Source organism: Diceros bicornis, chromosome 6 (assembly GCF_020826845.1).
Source record: "Diceros bicornis minor isolate mBicDic1 chromosome 6, mDicBic1.mat.cur, whole genome shotgun sequence".
In the NCBI taxonomy this organism is placed as follows: domain Eukaryota; kingdom Metazoa; phylum Chordata; class Mammalia; order Perissodactyla; family Rhinocerotidae; genus Diceros; species Diceros bicornis.
In genome coordinates, this window is record NC_080745.1 from 86,026,345 (window position 1) to 86,046,313 (window position 19,969).

At 44.8% G+C, this 19,969-nt stretch overlaps 2 protein-coding genes across 4 annotated transcripts; both read left to right on the top strand.

Moving 5' to 3' along the window:
- Window positions 1–1,544: 1,544 nt before the first annotated feature.
- Window positions 1,545–4,008, top strand: HMX2 (H6 family homeobox 2). Its single transcript, XM_058544207.1, has 2 exons — window positions 1,545–1,987; window positions 2,890–4,008. The coding sequence occupies exons 1-2, from the start codon at window positions 1,720–1,722 to the stop codon at window positions 3,441–3,443; spliced, it is 822 nt and encodes a 273-aa protein (XP_058400190.1). The 5' UTR covers window positions 1,545–1,719; the 3' UTR covers window positions 3,444–4,008.
- Window positions 4,009–4,276: 268 nt separating this feature from the next.
- Window positions 4,277–19,497, top strand: BUB3 (BUB3 mitotic checkpoint protein). 3 transcript variants are annotated; one of them, XM_058544205.1, is made up of 8 exons: window positions 4,277–4,437; window positions 8,248–8,442; window positions 9,019–9,088; window positions 11,066–11,217; window positions 13,734–13,892; window positions 15,613–15,790; window positions 16,054–16,270; window positions 18,499–19,497. In XM_058544205.1, exons 1-8 carry the CDS (start codon window positions 4,414–4,416, stop codon window positions 18,506–18,508), a joined length of 1,005 nt encoding a protein of 334 aa, XP_058400188.1. In that variant the 5' UTR covers window positions 4,277–4,413; the 3' UTR covers window positions 18,509–19,497. The 3 variants fall into 3 exon arrangements, with proteins under 3 accessions (XP_058400188.1, XP_058400187.1, XP_058400189.1); XM_058544204.1 differs by lacking the exon at window positions 18,499–19,497 and adding an exon at window positions 17,260–17,334; XM_058544206.1 differs by lacking the exons at window positions 4,277–4,437; window positions 18,499–19,497 and adding exons at window positions 7,770–7,827; window positions 17,260–17,334.
- Window positions 19,498–19,969: the final 472 nt, after the last annotated feature.

Sequence of the window (19,969 nt, forward strand, 5' to 3'; positions counted from 1 at the left end):
TCCGTGGGGACTGATTCCAGAGTCTCCTCTCACCCTTGGCTGCATTTGGGGGGCACCCTAGGGGCAGGGCTTCCGGGATCTCTTCACCCAGCGGTCCCGAGGCTGCAGACCCGGGGGTGGAGTTGCCTGAGCACCTGGGGGCCTTGCCTCACCTTCATTTCCTCGAAGCTTCTGTAGACAACTGTGTCCCCGAACCGTTTTGCCCGCTCCGGGCTGATTCTAGGTCCAGTAACAGCTGATCTGGGAATTAAAGGGGCGAAAGCCAGGGCTCAGAAGGGTCCGCGAGGACGAGGGAGGAACCGCGATTTATTGAGTGCCTTCCGTGTGCCGAGGTCGGAGTTGGGTACTTTGACCCCACGGGGCTTCTGCGGGGAGGCACTGCTTCCCCTAATTTTAGGAATGAGGAAACCGAGGCTCAGAAAGTCCAAGCTCACCTAGCCGAGATCTGAATCGACTTTTCCCGATCCTAAAACCTTGTCCTCATCCTCACCTCCCTCTCCCGTTCCCGAGAGCAAAGGGCTTCCACTTCTGCAGCAATGGTGACCACCCAATATTTGCCAAAAACTGAGAATCACTTACGGAACAGCAGGGCGGACCACGGCCTATTCAGCAAAGGTTTACAGAGTACCTACTATGAGCTCCTAGAGCTTCTAGGCTTTTGGGGGCTTTTCCGTTCCTGCCTAAGGCGCTCCTCAAAACAGGAGAAGGGGGAGGGATGTTAACGAGAAGTTCATTTCACCCATGAGGGCAGTGAGGCTCTGTTGGGACTGGAGTTGTCCTTGTTCGTGCAGCGTGTGAATGGTGGTGCTGGGACTTGAACCAGGATCTCTTGAAACAAGATCTAGGGCTCCCTCCTTACCACTCAACATCATGCAGCCCCGTTGAGCCTGTGACAGGGGTGGGGTCTGTGGGCGAGGAAGCCAGAAATTGTCTGCTCCTGGGCCTCCCAGGTAAGCTGCCAGGAATAGCACCAGGAATAGTTCAGAGGCGCACGTTCCTAAATCCTCCTCCCTCACGGGGCGCATTGATCTGGGGGGTGCTTGCCCTGCTTGCTCGCCCGGACGAGAAGGGGTGGGAGGCTGGGGGAGGGTCGTGGAGCAGCCTGTGTGAGCCCCTCTGAGGATGCGAGGACCTGTCGCCTGAGGGAGGCGTCGGACTACTCCAGCTGCGAGCCGCACGCAGTCCCTGCCCCTCGAGAGGGCCGGGGTCCGAGCGGTCAGAGCCGCCGCAGAGGCCTGGAACGCGGGCTGGAATCTGTGCTGCTTTCGGCCCTGGCTGTCCCTGGTTGGACACATCAGACGCCCACAGGGCTCTCGGCGCGCCCCGGGGCTCACAGACGCTGCGTGCCCGGCCTAGGCTTTTTGAAAATTTCCGGGGCCGCTCGGCGGCGCTGCGATTGGCCGCGTCCGGGTAACCTCTATGCAAATGAGGCCGCGCCACCTCCGCGCAGCCGGAGACCCGGCGAGCTGGCGGGCAAGGAAGGGGCATTCGCGCCGGGGCTGGGCGGGTGCACCCAGAGCCGGGCGGGCAGGGACCCCCGCGCAGCCGTCCCGTGCCCGCGTGTCCCCCGAGCGGAGGGGACGCCTCACCAGCTTCGTCGCCCCCTCCCCGTGGCTCTCCTCCCCGCCCCTCCCCCGCGCCTGCCTGCCTGCACCATCTTCCACTCAGATCGTCTCTAAAGGGAGTTCTTGGTTTCCTCCGATTTCTTATGAATCCAGGATGGGCAGCAAGGAAGATGCGGGCAAGGGGTGTCCGGCGGCCGGCGGCGTCTCCAGCTTCACCATTCAGTCCATCCTGGGCGGGGGCCCCTCGGAGGCGCCACGGGAGCCCGCCGGCTGGCCCTCCAGGAAGCGCAGCCTGTCCGTGTCCTCGGAGGAGGAGGAGCCGGACGACGGCTGGAAGGCACCCGCCTGCTTCTGCCCAGACTCGCGCGGCCCCAAGGAGCCGGGCCCCAAGCACCACCCCCCCATCCCCTTTCCTTGCCTGGGTAAGGATCGCACGCCGCCCCGTCGGCCACGAGCAAGCTCTAGGGGAGGGAAGCTGTGTCGGGGCTCTCGCGCTGGGCCCCCTCTGGCCAGAGCCGCGGCCGTCCGGGGTCCGGGGCCGAGGGGAGGGGACGCGCGCGCGATGCTCCCTGCTCGGCCCTGCGGGCGCTCGAGAGGAGACCGGGAACACAGACCTCGCGCGGCGCGGTCTGGGGGAAGGTTGGGTTGGAGGGAAAGTGTACCACAGCGGGCTGGGCACAGGGCCGACCGCACACACGGCTCTGCCCTCAATATCCCCTTTGCACATCGGCTACTTGCCGAACATCAGGTCTGGAAGTCGGGTCTGAGCGGTCCGTCTGTCTCTACCGCGATTTCTTTCAGCGTCTTTTCTCTCCTCTCTGTCTCTCTCCTCCTCCTCGGAATGATTAGCACTCCAAGATGATTGACAATGGTGCCTTTCAGAGATGGTTCCTCTTTACAACATCTGACAAAGGGGAGCCCCGCGTTAGCCTTAGCGTGATTTCCGAACAAACGGCCTGTGAAATGATGCCACCCTATAAAGCTCAGGGAACTCTTCCAGCTCAGTTATCACGAGGCAACATCACCTTTCTAAACGATGCTCATGTTCTCCCTCCAGACCTCCTCCCCCTGTTGCCACAAGTCCTTTCACGAAGCTGGGAGCACAAGACCCCAGACTCAAGTAGCTGGGTCCCTCTCTTCTGTTGCTTTTTAAAGGCCGGGCTGCCGGGCCTTGGGTGCCAGCGAAGGGAGAAGAGGAAGGGGTTGGGAGCGAGGAAGATGGGACTAAGGCCGCAGGCGCCTACCAAGCCCCTGGTCCCGGCCAGAGCTGGGAGTCTCTGAGGCTCCCAACTCCATGGCCTTCCTGTCTGTTCTCCTCCCCCAGGTACCCCCAAGGGCAGCGGAGGCGCGGGGCCGGCGAGCTCGGAGCGCACGCCTTTCCTCTCTCCTTCGCACCCGGACTTTAAGGAAGAGAAAGAGAGGCTCTTGCCCGCGGGCTCGCCGTCGCCGGGGCCCGAACGGCCGCGGGACGGCGGAGCCGAGCGGCAGGCGGGCGCCGCCAAGAAGAAGACGCGCACGGTCTTCTCGCGCAGCCAGGTGTACCAGCTCGAGTCCACCTTCGACATGAAGCGCTACCTGAGCAGCTCGGAGCGCGCCTGCCTCGCCACCAGCCTGCAGCTCACAGAGACCCAGGTCAAGACTTGGTTCCAGAACCGCCGCAACAAGTGGAAGCGGCAGCTCTCAGCCGAGCTGGAGGCGGCTAACATGGCGCACGCGTCGGCGCAGACTCTGGTGGGAATGCCGCTGGTGTTCCGGGACAGCTCGCTGCTGCGCGTGCCGGTGCCGCGCTCTCTCGCCTTCCCCGCGCCGCTCTACTACCCGGGCAGCAACCTCTCGGCCTTACCTCTCTACAACCTCTACAACAAGCTCGACTACTGACCAGCCCGCCGGCCCCGCGCCGCCCGCCTGCTCCCCCGGCCGCCCTGGCCTGTCTCCAGCTGCCCTCAAGCCCGGCGCGGGCTGCCCCCTGCGCAGGACTCTGGAGCAAGGCGGCGTGTTTCCAGAACTATTAAGAAATACACCATGTGTATTCATTATCTCTTATTTATGGCCTCTGCCCTACTTTTTGTTTGATTGTTTCGGGTATTTAACGGCATTCCTCAAGCCAGATCGCCTGCTTTCTACCCAAAGCAAACCAATGCGCTTTGAAAACCATTTTGGAGGGGATGTTCTCGGGTGGTGGTGGGAAAGGGAGTTTCGGCCAGATCGGCATTAATTGGTAGGGTAAAACCCAGAAAAATACCAACAAAACTAAGTACACTCCTCTCCCATACATACACCTGTACATATGTACATGCACACACGGCCGGCCACGCTAGCCCTCGGGGGCTTTAGGCAATTAACGCCTGTTTTCGTTTCTCTCGTCCCAAGGATGGGTAGGGACGAAAGGGGGAGATTTCAGATCTGTAAATATTTTTAAGGAGAAAAAAATAAAACATTTTAAGCATCGTTGCTAACTTTGGTGGGATTGGTTGCCTGGCGGGGTAACGCGCGGAAGGTTTCCCCGCTGTTCGGTGGAGGGCTTGCAGGCATGCGTCAGAAGAGGTGTGGCTCGCCCCACGTGGAGGGTGGGGCCGGGGTCATGGGTCAAAGGTCGTGACCTTGGCGCCGCACTCCCTAGTGACTGTAGTCCTGAAGCGGGCCGAGGCGCACCCCGGCTGGAATGCAGTTCCAGAGCCCGCGCAGAGAGGGACAAAAGGCAGGAGGCTGACCTCGCAGCTGAAGCGGTTGCCTTCCGGGAAGGAGCATCTTCCCAGCACTGGGAGCGCCTTGGGATTGGCCGCAGCAGGGCGCCGTGGGACGTGGCCCAACCTGGGACAAGCGCCTTCTCTCCGAGGGCGCAGGACACATGGAACGGCGCTGCCTGGACCAGGTAATGAGCCCGCTTTGCTCGTCCCCCAGCTTGGCGCGACAGGTTTGCGGCTGCACGCGGTTCCCGGGTCGGTGGCACAGTTGCGCGTCCCGCGCGGCGCGGGAACTGGGCTCGGAAAGGCGGCACTGCGGCTGAAGTGGGATCTGAGGTCAGAGACTAGGCAAAGAAAGCCCCAGAGGCAAAGACGCCTCTCCACACTCATGTTGTTGTTTATAGTTTTGCATCGTGCGTGGCTAAATGGCCGGATCGCTGGCAAGCACGTGGCCGCTCACGCTGAAAGGAACGGTAGCGCGCGGCCCGGGCGCCCACCGACTTGCGCACCCCAACACCTGCCGCCGAGTCGGGGCTGGGAGGGTGCGGCACCGACAGAATAGCCGCGCGAGTGTCATGCAAATCGCAGACTCTCAAAAGGTTAGATCGCTGCCACCTGTTCCTCGTAAAACATCGGAAAAGGAAGCCTGAGCTTGGAGGAGACCAATGGTTCGGTGTCACGTGGGGCGAGCTCCCTGGTTCTCCCGCCTCTGGCCCCGGGGCCCCGCTTAGCCGTTGCAGAGGTGCAGAGAGTCCGCAGCGCGGAGATCAGATCTCATCCTCCAGAAGGGGGACATTTGCATGATAGTCTTATCTCTTTGAGCAGAAAAGCATCGAAATTATCTGCATTTTTTGAAAATAAGCGGGATATCTGGAAGCCTCCAATTGACCCGCAGTATTCTGTCTAAAATGCCTAGTTTGTTGTCCGTTTTGAGGTCATATCTTTTCTTCTCACATAAAATTTAATAAAAATCATTGTCTATTTCACGGTGATGTCAGAAGGATGTTACCCAAGAACATATTTGCCAATACTAAGTTGGTTCAATTGCATTTATTTCATTTCAACTGAGTTCAATTCAATAAATATTTACTGGGCCCTGGTGCTTGCTGAGAACTAGGCTAAGTATTGGATAGTCAGAGAGAGAAAACAAAAGTGACATTGGATCCGTTTTCTTCTGATTTATTTGGTACACTTTTTATTTCAATGAATTTCTTTCTTCCAGATGACCCACTTTAAATTCTTCTTTTTCTCTGAAGTCGCTATTTGAATATTCCATGCAGAAATAACCAAACTGCTTTCAAGGAACTACTTGTATAGGAATATTCTATCTACATTTTTGTCTGCATTTCAATAGATTATATTTTTTCCAGAGATGATGGTTTTAACAGTATAGGGTCACTATATCCTCCTTAAGCTTACTTCTCTTATAGGAAGTGGTTTTCTCTAGCCACTGTAGGCACTTCATGGCAGAGTATTTTGCTCTTAAGATTTTAGGGATGACCTTTTTCCAGTTTGTCATATAGTGGATATTTCACTCTTTTTACCAATCCACCAATTAGCAGTCAAAGGTGATCCAACAGTATAATTAGTTTCTAGAAACTCCTGTCTCTTGCAGGTAACTAAGTATTAACACACACACACACACACACACACACACACACACACACACACACGACTTTGCATTTGGATTTAAAATGTTCAAGACTCCATTGTTGTCAGATTTCCTATCTCAAGACTATCAATTCATTTGAATAATCAGCGAAATCATCAGCCTCCTTTCAGGCTCTAAACTGGATTTAAAAGATTGACGTTTCTTAAAACTCAAATCGAGTCCAGCTGCAACTGCATGCCCAGAGGGACCTGAATCATACACACACTGGATAATGAAATACACTTAGATTTTATTAGTGGATAATTCATGCTCAGAATCTTGAAACACTAATAGAATTAAATAAACAACTGGGAAAGGGAACCAAATAAAATTATTTGGAGATAAAATATTTAGCCAAAGTTAGAATGGAGGCAAAGCACTGCATTTTTAAATTCTGAACTTAGCCATTAACTTGTGGAAAGAAAAAGAGAACCAAGTACGAGGATTGGTGAGGGAGGAGAGCAAGAATCTGTCCTTTTAGCAGTAATATCATCAATACAGTGAGCAGAAGTGTGGTTGTGTATGTTTATTGTGTCAAGAATCATAAAAAGAAGTGCACCTGAGTCAGGGTATGTGAATGCATAAAGACCAACAATACCTTTTGTCTATTAATGTACCTTAGAAGTTAAACACTTTAACCCCAACAGTTTCCTCCCACTTTATACAAAATCACATAATAAGATTTTTTTTTCACAAAAGGCAGTGAAAAAGAGGTCACAGCATGGATTAAGATGAAGAATTTCAGTGGGCTTTTGATAGTCAAGAGTAACTGAGTCACAGCATTCTAGTTAAAAATTAAGTATTGCTTTTCTTCCCTGGAGATCAAATCATTTCTCATTACCGAAGCAACCTTGATTCTATTTCTGGACGATTCTAGAAACAGAAAATGGAACAAACTGAGCCTCAACTCTAGGGAGTTGGAGGGAGGGAAGGGGTTGGGTGGGGGAGAAGCTTGTAAGTGTCATTTTGAGACCTTACTTAAACATATGTCTAAAAGAAGATTTTGAGCTTTAACACATTTCAGAGTAATTACTTGTTTCCCAGTGTGTCCACCTTTTCCGACAGGGAGTTCCTCGAGAGCAAGGAGTGGTCTGACTAATGCATCTGCCCAGAGTCTCTCACCAGGCCTGGCACACAGCGCTCAACAAATATTTGTAAAAAGATGGAATGGAGAGATAAAGCATAGTATATAAATAAGGATGAGTTTCTATGAGATCAATAGATCTTAAAACAACGGGAAATATGCGACCCTGGCTCATCGGTGGAAACTCTAGGAAAATGAGAAACAGGGCAAAAAGGAATGCAATTGATTAGAGCAAATATTTCGTTCTCCATTCCAATTTTTGGTTAACTTCATGGGCTTATGCACGTCCAGTGAAAGGGAGAATAATTTAGCTCCATGGGTATTGACCAAAACTGGGTTCTTGGGTCTAAGAGATTAACTGAGATGAGGAGGGAGCCATGGGTCGAACTGGAAAGAGCATCTTCCCGCCTACTATTCAGAGGACCAGCAGGGCGTCGGCTCCAGGGAGACCACATCTCCCAGAGCGCCGCACAAGGCTGGCGGAGGGCGTGAGCGCAGCCTTGGCGCGATGCTCCTTGGGAGCTGTAGTTTTCACTCGTCCAGCACGAGCGCGGGTTCCTCAGCCTGGGCGTGAAAGGAGACCACGTGATCGGAAAAGCCGCGGATTGCCTTTGAGCCGGAACAGGATGACTGGGTTGACCGACGCCTGGCCTCCGAGCGGACCAATCGTCTGCCTTGAGTGAGACGTTGGCGTTTGAAATTAGCCAATGGCAGGCGTACGCTGGAGTTTCCTCTCGGCCTTCTTCCCGCAGCCTGCGAGCGCTCTGAGGGAAGCAAGGCGGCGGCGGCGGCGGCGGCGGCGGCGGCGAGTGGCGGCGAGGTTGCTTCTGAGGGGATCCCAAGGTAGCGGGGAGAGGCATCGGGGCGCAGAGGCGCACTCTCCGGGGCTCCCCGGGCCCAGAGCTGGCGGAGCTGTCCGCAGGGAGCCCGCTTCGCTTCCATCGCTTTTCCCTTATTATCGGAGTGTCGGGGCTGCAGGCCCCGGGGAGGGCCGGGGTGCAGGAGCCCGCGGCGGGTCGGGGTGCGGCGGGTCAGCTTAGGGGCTGGAGTTCGGGGCGCCGGTCCGGCCGGTTGGGGCGCATAGGAGGGGCGGGGGGTGGGGAGAGTTCCGACTGTGGCGTGCGCGCGGGCTGTGCGCAGGCGCAGAGGCCCCGTCGCCGACGTCCTCTGGGTCCCTCTGGGGTGCAGTCCCCCTTCTGCCGGGCCATCAGCCAGCCCAGCCCCCGGACCCTTGGGGACTCTGACTGGGCGCTTGTTCCGTAGATGACCGGTTCTAACGAGTTCAAGCTCAACCAGCCACCCGAGGACGGCATCTCCTCGGTGAAGTTCAGCCCCAACACCTCCCAGTTCCTGCTGGTCTCCTCCTGGGACACGTCGGTGCGCCTCTACGATGTGCCGGCCAACTCCCTGCGGCTCAAGTACCAGCACACCGGGGCCGTGCTGGACTGCGCGTTCTACGTAGGTGTCCTCCGTTTCCGCCCGCTCTCTCTGTGTTACGATCTCCTGTGTTCATAGTGGCCCTTTTCCAGTATTGGGTACAGGCTTCTGTCGGTGGAGTTATTTGGACAGCTCTTGGGCTTTTTCTGAACACTTGCCTTGAGCCAGGTACCGTTTTTTGGCTGGGGACATGCAGACGTCGGAAACTCGATCTCCCCTTCCAAGTGGAGTTTTAATGGAGTAATCCTGCAAACTTTCAGGACATGTGACCATTGTATTTGAAATTTATAACAAGACAGTAAGATTTGGCTGCCTTGTTAAAGGGAAGGTTCTTTTTTTTTTTTTTTTAACTAGGAAGTAGGAATGCCTGTTTACTCTCAAGCAGTCTGGTGAATTTGCTTCCTTAATTTGCTGACATAGTAGGTTTTGCAACCACTTATTTGCTTTATTTTTTTGTGCTAGTTTTGTTTACAGTGAGTGGTTGAGCCCAGTGTACATCATCTTGAGCGTAAACTGAACAGTTGGCTGTAGAATCAGGAATTCTGAAACACATTCTAAAGCTCTAAGTTTTAAATGACTTGAAACTTTATTTTGTAGGATCCAACGCATGCCTGGAGTGGGGGATTAGACCATCAATTGAAAATGCATGATTTGAACACTGATCAAGGTAATATGGCCACATTTTTACCAGTGTATTGTTTTCTCAGCTAGTGTATGAGAGTATAAAGGTTTATTTAGAAAGAGTAGTTTCTGAATTGCCTAGTTCCTAAGTGCTTAGATATGAGCAAAAGTGGTTTGAATTTAGGACTTTTTTGTTTAAATGAAAACCATTAAGTTACTGATCACAAAATATTATGCATGTATTTTTTCAGTAAAGCCGGTAATGATCTCCATCCCAAATGTTTACATGAAGTAACACTTGAGTATATGACCTTTGTCTTGTCCTCAGAAGTGGACTGGTTCTTGTAATGGTCTGCTTTTCATTAGGATTTTTCAGGACAATGCTGATGTTTGAGTTCTCTTTTCAGAAGCTAAATCTAGAGTAAAGGAAGATAGATTTTTAAAAATCTAACCTTAAATAGCCAGTCCTGTCCAGGTACTGTATTAATCCTGCTTGTATAATTATTTAGCATAGAATATGTTTCAGTTGCATTTATTGAATGAATAAAAGATAACACATTTTCTTTTAGTTAATTTCTTAGAGGCCCAGATATGAAATGACTCACGCAAATTTTTATGGTGACTTTGGAGCAGAGCAGAGATTGGAATGGAACCTAAATGCCCAGAGCTCTCTAGCAGAGCTTTTTTTGTATGTCTATACATACATTAGACATAGATGGTACTTGAAGGAGATGGCAAGTTACAGAGATATGACTAGATGAAGATGAGATGGACAATGAGAGAACGGATAGAGGATGGGTACAATATTTTGTCAAAAAAATAAGCACCTAATTAGAAGAGACTTTTTGCACTCAATTAGAAAGTCACTTTGTCCTGTAACTTATAACTGCAGATGTTGGGTTTTGTTGGCTAGCAGCTTACTCTACACAATAAGTTAGTTTGCAGGTTTAGGTCCTATATGTTGGAAAACTTAGGAGAAAAAAACACCGAAAAGCAAACAAGATTTTCGATGTTGGAGACTATAATTAAGGGAATTAGCTGTTAGTCTCCAAAGGTCATTGCCTAACTTGATGAGAAACTTTTCTTTCCTATTTAAGTGATATATTTTTAAACACATAGTTTTCCTGTTTGAAGATTAGGACCACATATTGTTCTTTGTTGTATTCTCAGCGTGTGGCATAGATTCTGGCACAGAGTAGACATTTAGTAGATGTTAGTTGAATGAATGAACGAGATAGCCTAAAAAATTGAAATTGAAAGGAAAGAAATTATGTGTTGGAAATTTGACCCATCATGAAAACCAAGTGGATTAATCATAAGACTCCCTGCCTTTCTCATTCCCAGTTCTCAGATAATCCTGTTACCACTTAAATAATTTCTTATAAGGATTGGCTTAATGTGATAAGTTTTATCCAGATCCAGGAGACTGGAGTTCTCTGTTCATTTGTTCATTCAACAGGTGTTTCTTGAGCACCTACCATGTATCATAACCTGTGCTAGATACAGTCAGAACTACAGTCATGTGTCGCTTAATGACGGGGACACCCTCTGAGAAATGTGTCGTTAGGCAATTTTGTCTCTTATGCGAACATCATACAGTGTACTTACACAAACGTAGATGGTATAGCCTGCTACACACCTCGAGTGTATGGATGCGGTCCATCATTGAATGTTGTTGTTATGGGATGCATGACTATACCGAGTCAATCAAGGTTCCTGATTTTAAGGAATCTAGAATCAAGTGAGGAAAATAACAAATATGCCACCATTTTAATGTCATCTGGAATTCAAGTCAGCCTTTGAAATGTACCATGCCAGTGAATCAAACTATGCACTGTAAGGTGAACAGAAGAATAGATGACTTTTTGTAGTCATGGAGAAATTTTTCTGTATGCAGACATTTCCAGAGAGTTGGTGGAAGTGGATTCATTACAGTTGAATGAATGTTTCATTCTGTTGTTCACCTGAGGAATTGTTTACTAGAGGTAGTAAAGCCAGGTGTTTTTTTTTTTGTGTCCTATAGAAAATCTTGTTGGAACCCATGACGCCCCTATCCGATGTGTTGAATACTGTCCAGAAGTGAATGTGATGGTTACTGGGAGTTGGGATCAGACAGTTAAATTGTGGGATCCCAGAACTCCTTGTAATGCTGGGACCTTCTCTCAGCCTGAAAAGGTAGGCTCTTTATATTCATAACAGGAATTATGGTCCTTGGGGTGATTTGACTTGGTAAATGTTTGATGAATATGGTAATGAATATAGAAGTTAAGAGTTGACGAGTCTATTTTACAAACCCAGATACATAGAAATATTTTGATGCAAAGGAAAATTAATTTTGGTATTTTGATCAACTTTTTTTCTGTCAGTTGTCGTATTTGTACTGGAGAGCACTAGCTTAAATAAACCCACTTCCATGTATGGTTAATGCTTGAAATCCCGGGACTGAGAAGCAACTCACTGCCTTTTCAGAAAAGTCATTCAGCAAAGACTGTTTGATTGCCTTAAATTGGGTTTGACGTGCCCAAACCAGAAAGTAGGATGGAGCGTCACTCATTTTCACGACCTGAAGTTTCGTTTGAGTTTACTGTTAAGAGGGTGAAATGGGTTATCATTTCAAGGTTAGTGAGAAAGATGTCCTATATTCTCTGGCTTTTACCATTTATTTATTTATTTTTAGTACTGACAGTTGTAGTTTGAAGGCTCTAGTGAAAAAAGCTTCTTAAAACTGAAATTGTATTATTTTAACCTTTTGATCTGTACAATGAAAGTATAATTGAGCATTCTTGCTGTATCCTCATCAGACTTTATCAGGTGGTAGTTAATTTTAAAGATTGATTGTTTTAGCAGTTTAAAGGTATCCTTCACTTGAGTCTATTTCCTCAGTGTAAATATACTATTCAGTTCCTGTTAGCCATCATTATATACTGTAGTGCATCCAAAGAGCCATTATTTTTGTCACATCACAGTCGAATCTACTCCTGGCAAGACCTTTGTTCAGAATAAAATAATTGCATTGTTTCTAGTTTTGATTTATGGTCATATGTAACATGTTAAGAGCTGTGATAAATTGCTGACAGAATATCATATAATGGACAGCCACACTGAATCAAGCTGCTTATTGGTTCAGCAAGGTTCATTATGTCACTTTTTTTAATACTTTCTTTGATAAATGTATATACCCAGTCAGTAGCATGACAGTGGTTTCACTTGATTTACGATCAGTGGGGGTAGAAAGCACTATTAGAAGCTTGTGTGTCACCTGTATAGTAAAGATTTAAGATAAAATTCCCAATCTGGTGGTACTATTATAAATCTGTTTCTTTCTGGATTCTGTGTTTTCTAAGTTTCGTGTTTCATGTCTTAGGTTAATTTCTATTTTTCTGCAAACATTGTTTTCTGAATAAATTACAATAAATCTTATATTTCTCTTATGCCTGTATTAAATCTGTTTTGAATCGTTTTAGTTCCTTATTTTTCTCTCAGTCAAGTTGTTGAATTTTAAGGCGAGATGGTACAGACTATCGCGTTGTTACATTGTTAAACCTAGTTTAGACTTTTTGGCTGGTGGTATGTAGTTAACATATTAGTAATTACTAACCATGTGGTTTAATTAGTGAATGTTAAAGAGATGTCTTACTATGTCATGGGGCCTCTTCATTTTTTATAGTGATTTTTCAGGTTTTAAAATATTAGATTAAATTAGAGTTGCTTATTAATTGAAAGTAATAATTGGAGTAACAGTTATGTATCTGAAGTCTGGATTAAAAAAATGATTTAACGTGGTCAGGAAAATACATTTTGCAACCGTTTTTGTGAATTGCTATCTCTATTTGATCCCCACATAACATATTTGAAAATAAACTGCTTTAAATACTTGCTTGCAGGAAGTTCTATGATTTATTATAAAGGAATTTTTTGTGGAAGTTGTTTTAATATTGAAGAAAAGGCATTATGAGGTATAAAAATAGATGCTTTTAGGGGAGAAAATACTTTTTTAATTTTCCCTAAAGATGAACTCTGTCTTGAGTGTTTAGTATGACATCAGGGCACAAGAATTTGCTTTGTCATATGCCAGACCACTATCCTTGTCTTTTAATTTTCAGTTTGTATGCCATCAAAAGCAACTAAGCAGCTAATTAGTGATGGCTCCTTCACTCTTCCTGGGAAAGCTTTTTTATTTATTCAGTGTGACAGCTCGGGAAGTCAAGATTTTTAGAGTTATAAAATGAAATCTTGCAAAAGATGGTCGTAGGAAAAGTAACTTTGAAAAAGATTGTTTTTTGAAAAGCCAGAAGCCCTTTGAAAGGTATCTTGAATTGTTTTATGGCTTTGTCTCCTTTTTGAGTATTTTTTACACTTTTATAGTCACTAAATGAAATAAGAAGGCTGGAAAAATTGTTTAATAATTTGTTTTAGTAACGAAGAGAATTAAGTCTTCAAGAGTGTTTTTGCAGTATTAATTAGAATGTACATTATATGATACTTGGTTAAGTGTTAAGAATATCTTGGGTTTATTCTTTTGTATGAGTTACTTGGTTTGTGTAACTGTAATATTTAAAGTTTGGTACTTGTATTTGGGAACCTGATCACCTAACTTTTTTATGGTTTTATATTTAGTGGACTTTATTTTGGGGCAAAATGCCATTTTCAGGCAATGGATGATTTTTAGGAAGTTGTAATTTGTCTTGAAGGTGTATACCCTCTCTGTGTCTGGAGACCGGCTGATTGTGGGCACTGCGGGCCGCAGAGTGTTGGTGTGGGACCTACGGAACATGGGCTACGTGCAGCAGCGCCGGGAGTCTAGCCTGAAGTACCAGACTCGCTGCATACGGGCATTTCCGAACAAGCAGGTACTGACCAACCCCCCTGACCTTTGGAATTTGAAAATAATGTGATCTTATATAATAACGATTTGGTCACTTCCTTTTAAAGCTTTGCTTTTTTTTTTTTCTCTTTTTTTGAGTAGTGAGTTAGAATTTGCCGTTAGGTATATTTTTCACAGTCTTTTCTTAAAAGGTAGTGTGTTAATAAGCCAATTGTAGAGAAGCCCTGGATGTTCAGAGTGGTTAAGTAATCTGCCAGTGGTCTTCTGATTCCTTGTTGATCCTGGTCCAGGATGCTTGACAGGTGTACAGGAATCAGAGTTTTTCAGATATTTCAGTTTACAAACCAATGAATTAAATTTAAATCTGGAAATTTAGGATTATGGAATTTGCTGTTCTCTTATTTTTGCCTCTTTGTAACCCTAATACTAATAAGAGTTCTTTTCCCAATCTGACAGCAGAACTTGGATTTTCTTTTAAAGAATACCACTGAGGTTAGAGAGGCATTGCCCCTCCTATAATGACTAACTCTTGGTGTACAGGGTGAGTCACCTTTCCATCAACATTGTTAAATGAGATTACCCTGTTTATTAGAAGTGAGCTCCTCCTTCCCCCAGATCCTGAAAGTTCAAAGGGAAAGTTGCTGGTGTGGTTAGCTGCTATAGGAATTTTGCAAGAGGAAAAGTCATTAAAAACAGCAGATATCTTTGGAATCTTATGGCTGTCCTTTAGTACGGTTGTGGAGCTTGAAGCAATTATATCCATTCTTTTGGCCGTTTATCTCAAAAGGCTGTACCTCAAATGGTGATCACAGTTCTTTTTCTCAGGAAATTGTAAATTTCCATTGAAGATAAGGAATTGTAGTTATGTGAAACTTCAGAGATTTAAGTACATGATTAAAATCTCCTTTTATAAATATTATTTTTATGTCTTATATCCAAAATCTTCTGTCAGAGTATATCTCCAGTTCACAATGGAAGTTTAAAAGTAAAGTTTTACTGGTTTTTTATTTTTCTTTGCTCCATAAGTAGTTTTTCAGGAATAAATCTTTTTCATACCTTGAAGAATTAAAAAAAATTAAATTAAATATAGGTTTCATATTTATCTCTTTCTTTGACATGGCATTTCAAGGAAAGGTGAGAAAAGGTTTGAAATTGTAAACCACTTTTGAACATTGCTGAAAATCTGTTGTTTGTGTGTATACTCAACTTTCTGTAGTTAAATGCAAGAGGCAGAGACACTGAGATGGAAGGCTGGTTTTCCGGTTGATTTGGATTATTGATACCCCCACTGAAGGAAACACAGTTGTTCTTAGAGTTGTTAGAGGTGAAGGGGCATAGAGCAAAGAAAAAGATATTCCAGGTGGTGGAACAAATTTTGAGTCCCTTTCTGGACAGGACAACAACTGATAACTGAAACACTTTAAAATGCTTGTTTAGATTTGACAAAATAACTAGACATTTTTGATTGCAGTGTGCAAGGCACTGGTACCGTGAAGAAAGCAAGTGATGATAGCCTTATTTTTTTTTTTTTTTTTTACAAAACAGGTATTAGTGTTTTTAAGCTTTTGGAATGATCATAACTATGTTAGTATAGCTTAAACACTTGGTTAAATGAAACCTGGCTGTACCTCTTTTCATTTCTGAGAACACATCTTTCTTTAGTGTGGGTTGAATTTGGGAATTAGTGCCTTGTTTTTGGAAGCTGTAGTCACCATTTTTGTCCTTCTCTGGTTCCCTCATGGCAGGGTTATGTATTAAGCTCTATTGAAGGCCGAGTGGCAGTAGAGTACCTGGACCCAAGCCCTGAGGTGCAGAAGAAGAAGTATGCCTTCAAGTGTCACAGACTGAAAGAAAACAATATTGAGCAGATTTACCCAGTCAATGCCATTTCCTTTCACAACATCCACAATACATTTGCCACGGGTAAAGTATGGCTTGCTAACCTATGTTTCATTACTAAGATAACATCATTTTGCTGTTAATTGAACAGTAGATGTTTATGCTTAGGCAGAGTTTTTTAAACAATTGTCCTTGCTTTTTATGATATTTAGGGGGAAAAAATCTGGTACAGTACTCCTTGGGGAAAATGTAACTTCTACATGACCTTAACGATTAACTGTTAAGATAATGGTTATTTCTGTATCTGCTTTTAAGAACCATTTTAACTCTTTTGAAATGAATTGCAGGTGGTTCCGATGGATTTGTAAATATTTGGGATCCGTTTAACAAAAAGCGACTGTGTCAGTTCCATCGGTACCCCACCAGCATCGCGTCACTTGCCTTCAGTAATGATGGGACTACGCTTGCAATAGCATCATCATATATGTATGAAATGGATGACACGGAACATCCTGAAGATGGTATCTTCATTCGCCAAGTGACAGATGCAGAAACAAAACCCAAGTGAGTATGCTTCACCTGTGTTTGAGCCCTTTCTTGCATTCAACCCAGGATTTATTAATTTTTCTAAATTCATGAATAGCATTGTTGATGCCTGCTCAATATTATAGCTGACTCTAGGGTTGGAATTGATTTTATCTTGTTCTCCCAAGCTTTCAATATCCGTAGGTTGATAGACGTCTGATGGATAAAATTGTGCCTAGTTGTTTTGTAGAGAAGAATGTCAAACTCTCATTCTTCTTGAATAGGCACTATTATTTGAATCTCTGGAGTTATTACTAGCTCATTGCTTCAAAATTAAGTTGAGGAATTCAAGAATAATTTATTTTAGCAAATTCTATTTAAGATATTTAAGAATTTGAGCTGCCAAAAATCTTTCCTCTTCACAGAGGTTGTTTCTTTAATATTTACACAAAATGTATGACCTTCAGGTCTTATTGGAAACCCGGAGTAATATGGCTTTGCCTGGAAAGCAAATTTCCTTAGTTTTGAAATTTTCATAGATGTCTTTGGCTCTTGGTTGTAACTTGACAGAGAGAAACCATTTACATTTTTTTGTACCAGCAGGGCAAAGCTCTTTCCTTAATTACCTGCACCAGGCTCAAGGGGAAACTGATACCCAGGCATTTGTTAAACCACTGAATAGCCACCCCAAGTGTCTTTGTCCTGTTCCTTGTCCCTCTCTACCTAGGCCCTTGAAGGAATGCCTCAATAAATATTTATGGAATAACTGAATGTTTTCAAGATTCCTATAGTGTTCTGAATTAAAATGGTATATTACCCTTGCTAAATTGGATGAGTCCCTGAGAGGGGCCAGAGTATTAACTGTTGAATATCATGTACACTTTTACAGGTTTGACTTTAGAAAAGACTTAGCATGTGAAGCCTGTTGGATAAAGGGCTGTGTTTGTATTTAATCTCTCACTTTTGTATCTCTTGTCCTGGCCGGCCATTTTGATCTCATGCTGTTCTTTTTTCTTTTGAACTTGTAGGTCACCATGTACATGACAAGATTTCATTTACTTAAGTGCCATGTTGATGATAATAAAACAATTCGTACTCCCCAATGGTGGATTTATTACTATTAACAAAGAAACCAGGGAAAAATATTAATTTTAATATTATAAGAACCTGAAAATAATGGAAAAGAGGTTTTTGTTGATTTTTTTTTTAAACGAACACTTGCTTAAGTGCATGAGATGGTTTGATGGTTTGCTGCATTAAAGGTATTCATTTGGGCAAACAAAATTGGAGGGCAGTGACTGCACTTCTGAGGATCAGTTTTGACCTTGATGATTTTTGTTTCCACTGTGGAAATAAATGTTGTAAATAAATATAGGTAATAAAAATCCCTTTGCATTCTTTCTGGACCTTAAACGGTAGAGGAAAAGGCTCTTGAGCCATTTGTTTCTTTTGCTGGTTATAGTTGCTAATTCTAAAGCTGCTTCAGACTGCCTCATGAGGAGGTTAATCTACAATTAAACAATATTTCCTCTTGGCCGTCCATTATTTTCTGAAGCAGATGGTTCATCATTTCCTGGGCTGTTAAACAAAGCGAGGTTAAGGTTAGACTCCTGGGAATCAGCTAGTTTTCAATCTTATTAGGGTGCAGAAGGAAAACTAATAAGAAAACCTCCTAACATCATTTTGTGACTGTAAACAATTATTTATTAGCAAACAATTGATCCCAGAAGGGCAAATTGTTTGAGTTAGTAATGAGCTGAGAAAAGACAGAGCATATCTGTGTATTTGGAAAAATAATTGTAACGTAATTGCAGTACATTTAGACAGGCATCTATTTGGACCTGTTTCTATCTCTAAATGAATTTTTGGAAACATTAATGAGGTTTACATATTTCTCTGACATTTATATAGTTCTCATGTCCATTTCAGTTGCCCAGCCGCTGGTGATTAAGGTTAAAAAGAAAAAAATTACAGTGAGAATGAGATTCATTTCAATGTAATGCCCTGAAGCAGAACACGAACTTAGCTTGGCCTATTCTAGGTGGTTCCAAATAGGATTTTTGTTGTGAACCTTTGTGTTTTTTACTTATATTTTTTGCAAATGTGTGTTTCTGAATGAGACTTGGCCCTTTACTGAAATTTATTTTATCCATGATGTATTTGAAAAAAATTCTTTGGTACAGAGAAAGGTCTGATTTTTAAGTATTTCAGTGAAAACTTAGTGTAAGTCTGAACCCATCTTTTGAAATGTATTTTCTTCATTGCAGGTCCACGTAACCATCTCGTGAAAGTGATTTCTCTATGGAAAGCTTTGTTTTGCTTCCTACAAATACATGCTTATTCCCTAAGGGGTGCATTATAGTCGTTGCGGACACGTTACTTAGTATGTGGATTTCTCTGTTCTCTGTCTTTAGAAACCTTGTCTGCGTGCCCTTTCATACTGACTTTGTGTAGGATGAGGAGTCTGTCCTTGTGCAGTAGTCTGAAGGATTTTCTTTCCCAGCAAGCCTAGTTGCTGTTTATGAGCAGCTAGAGCTCTTTTTGTAAAATAATCTAAACCTGTTATTTCCATGCTGTCTAATAAATCAGATTCAGAACCCTAAAATGTTGGATGTTTTTAAATGTCGGTAATTAATGTAATTTACCTCGTGAAGAGGCTTCTGTAAAGCAAAACTCCCTTCATCCAGGGCCTGGTGAGGATGACATGTTACCTTTAGGTGCACACTGCCTCGTTCAATTGTGTCTATTCTGATGGACACTGGGGATTCAGTCCTTGATAAAGTGATCTGTTGGAGTTCTGCCATTTCCCTCGTGCCCTCTTGCTGGATCAGCAGGGCCCTTGAGCCAACTGCAGCCTCACAGGACAGGCATGGCCTGTGTGGCAGCTGACGGGTGCCCTTTGGCACAGCTCTCCTGGTAGTGCTAGTGCAGGAGGGCTCATGCGGCTCGCCCCTCCCTGTGCCGCTGCAGTCGTCGGATGCACACACACAGAGCCAAATGACAGACCCGCCTGTACTTATCCATCAAATGCTAAATCACAGTGGAGCCCTTGGGATGGTAAATAATGTAATAGCCGGAGACTAACTGATGGTATTGGTTCTTTAGTGTGATTATGTGCTTTTTAAAGTCATAACCACTTGGTTGAGGACAGAACATAAATTTAAAACATTGTTTAACTGAAGGGGAATTAATATAGTGTCGTAAAAGGTGACTAAATTAAAGAAATGTTGGGGACCTGTTTTTGAGGTTGTGGTGTGGGTGAGCTTTTTTTGTAGTTCCATCTGGATGTCCTCCTGTCTCTTGAAACCAAATGTGTCTCCCCTGAACATCTCTCCCTGCCTCCACTATGGACCTCTTAACCAGTTCTCCTTCACGATTTGCCTGTTTATGATTATAGCCGCCTTTTCCCCAAATGACCCAGGTGCAATGCCTTAGCATTTTCATTGGTTTCCCTTACCCAGATTCTCTTCTCTATTAAGTGTCTCTTCTGTTTCTTTCTTTTCTTTCTACTGCTACTATTCCACTGCCTTAAAGGGTTCCCTCCGCCCATCTAGGGGAGTGCAGCAGCCTCCAGTCTCTGCCCTAAGTCCTCCATCTTCTGGAGCAGTGACTTGCAGACCTTTTAGCTGTGACCCGAGTATGAAATAGATTTGAACACACAGAGGTCAATACACTATGTATAACAGAGACGAGTTTTATAAAACATTACTTGCCCTTTGTACATGTAACGTACCTGTT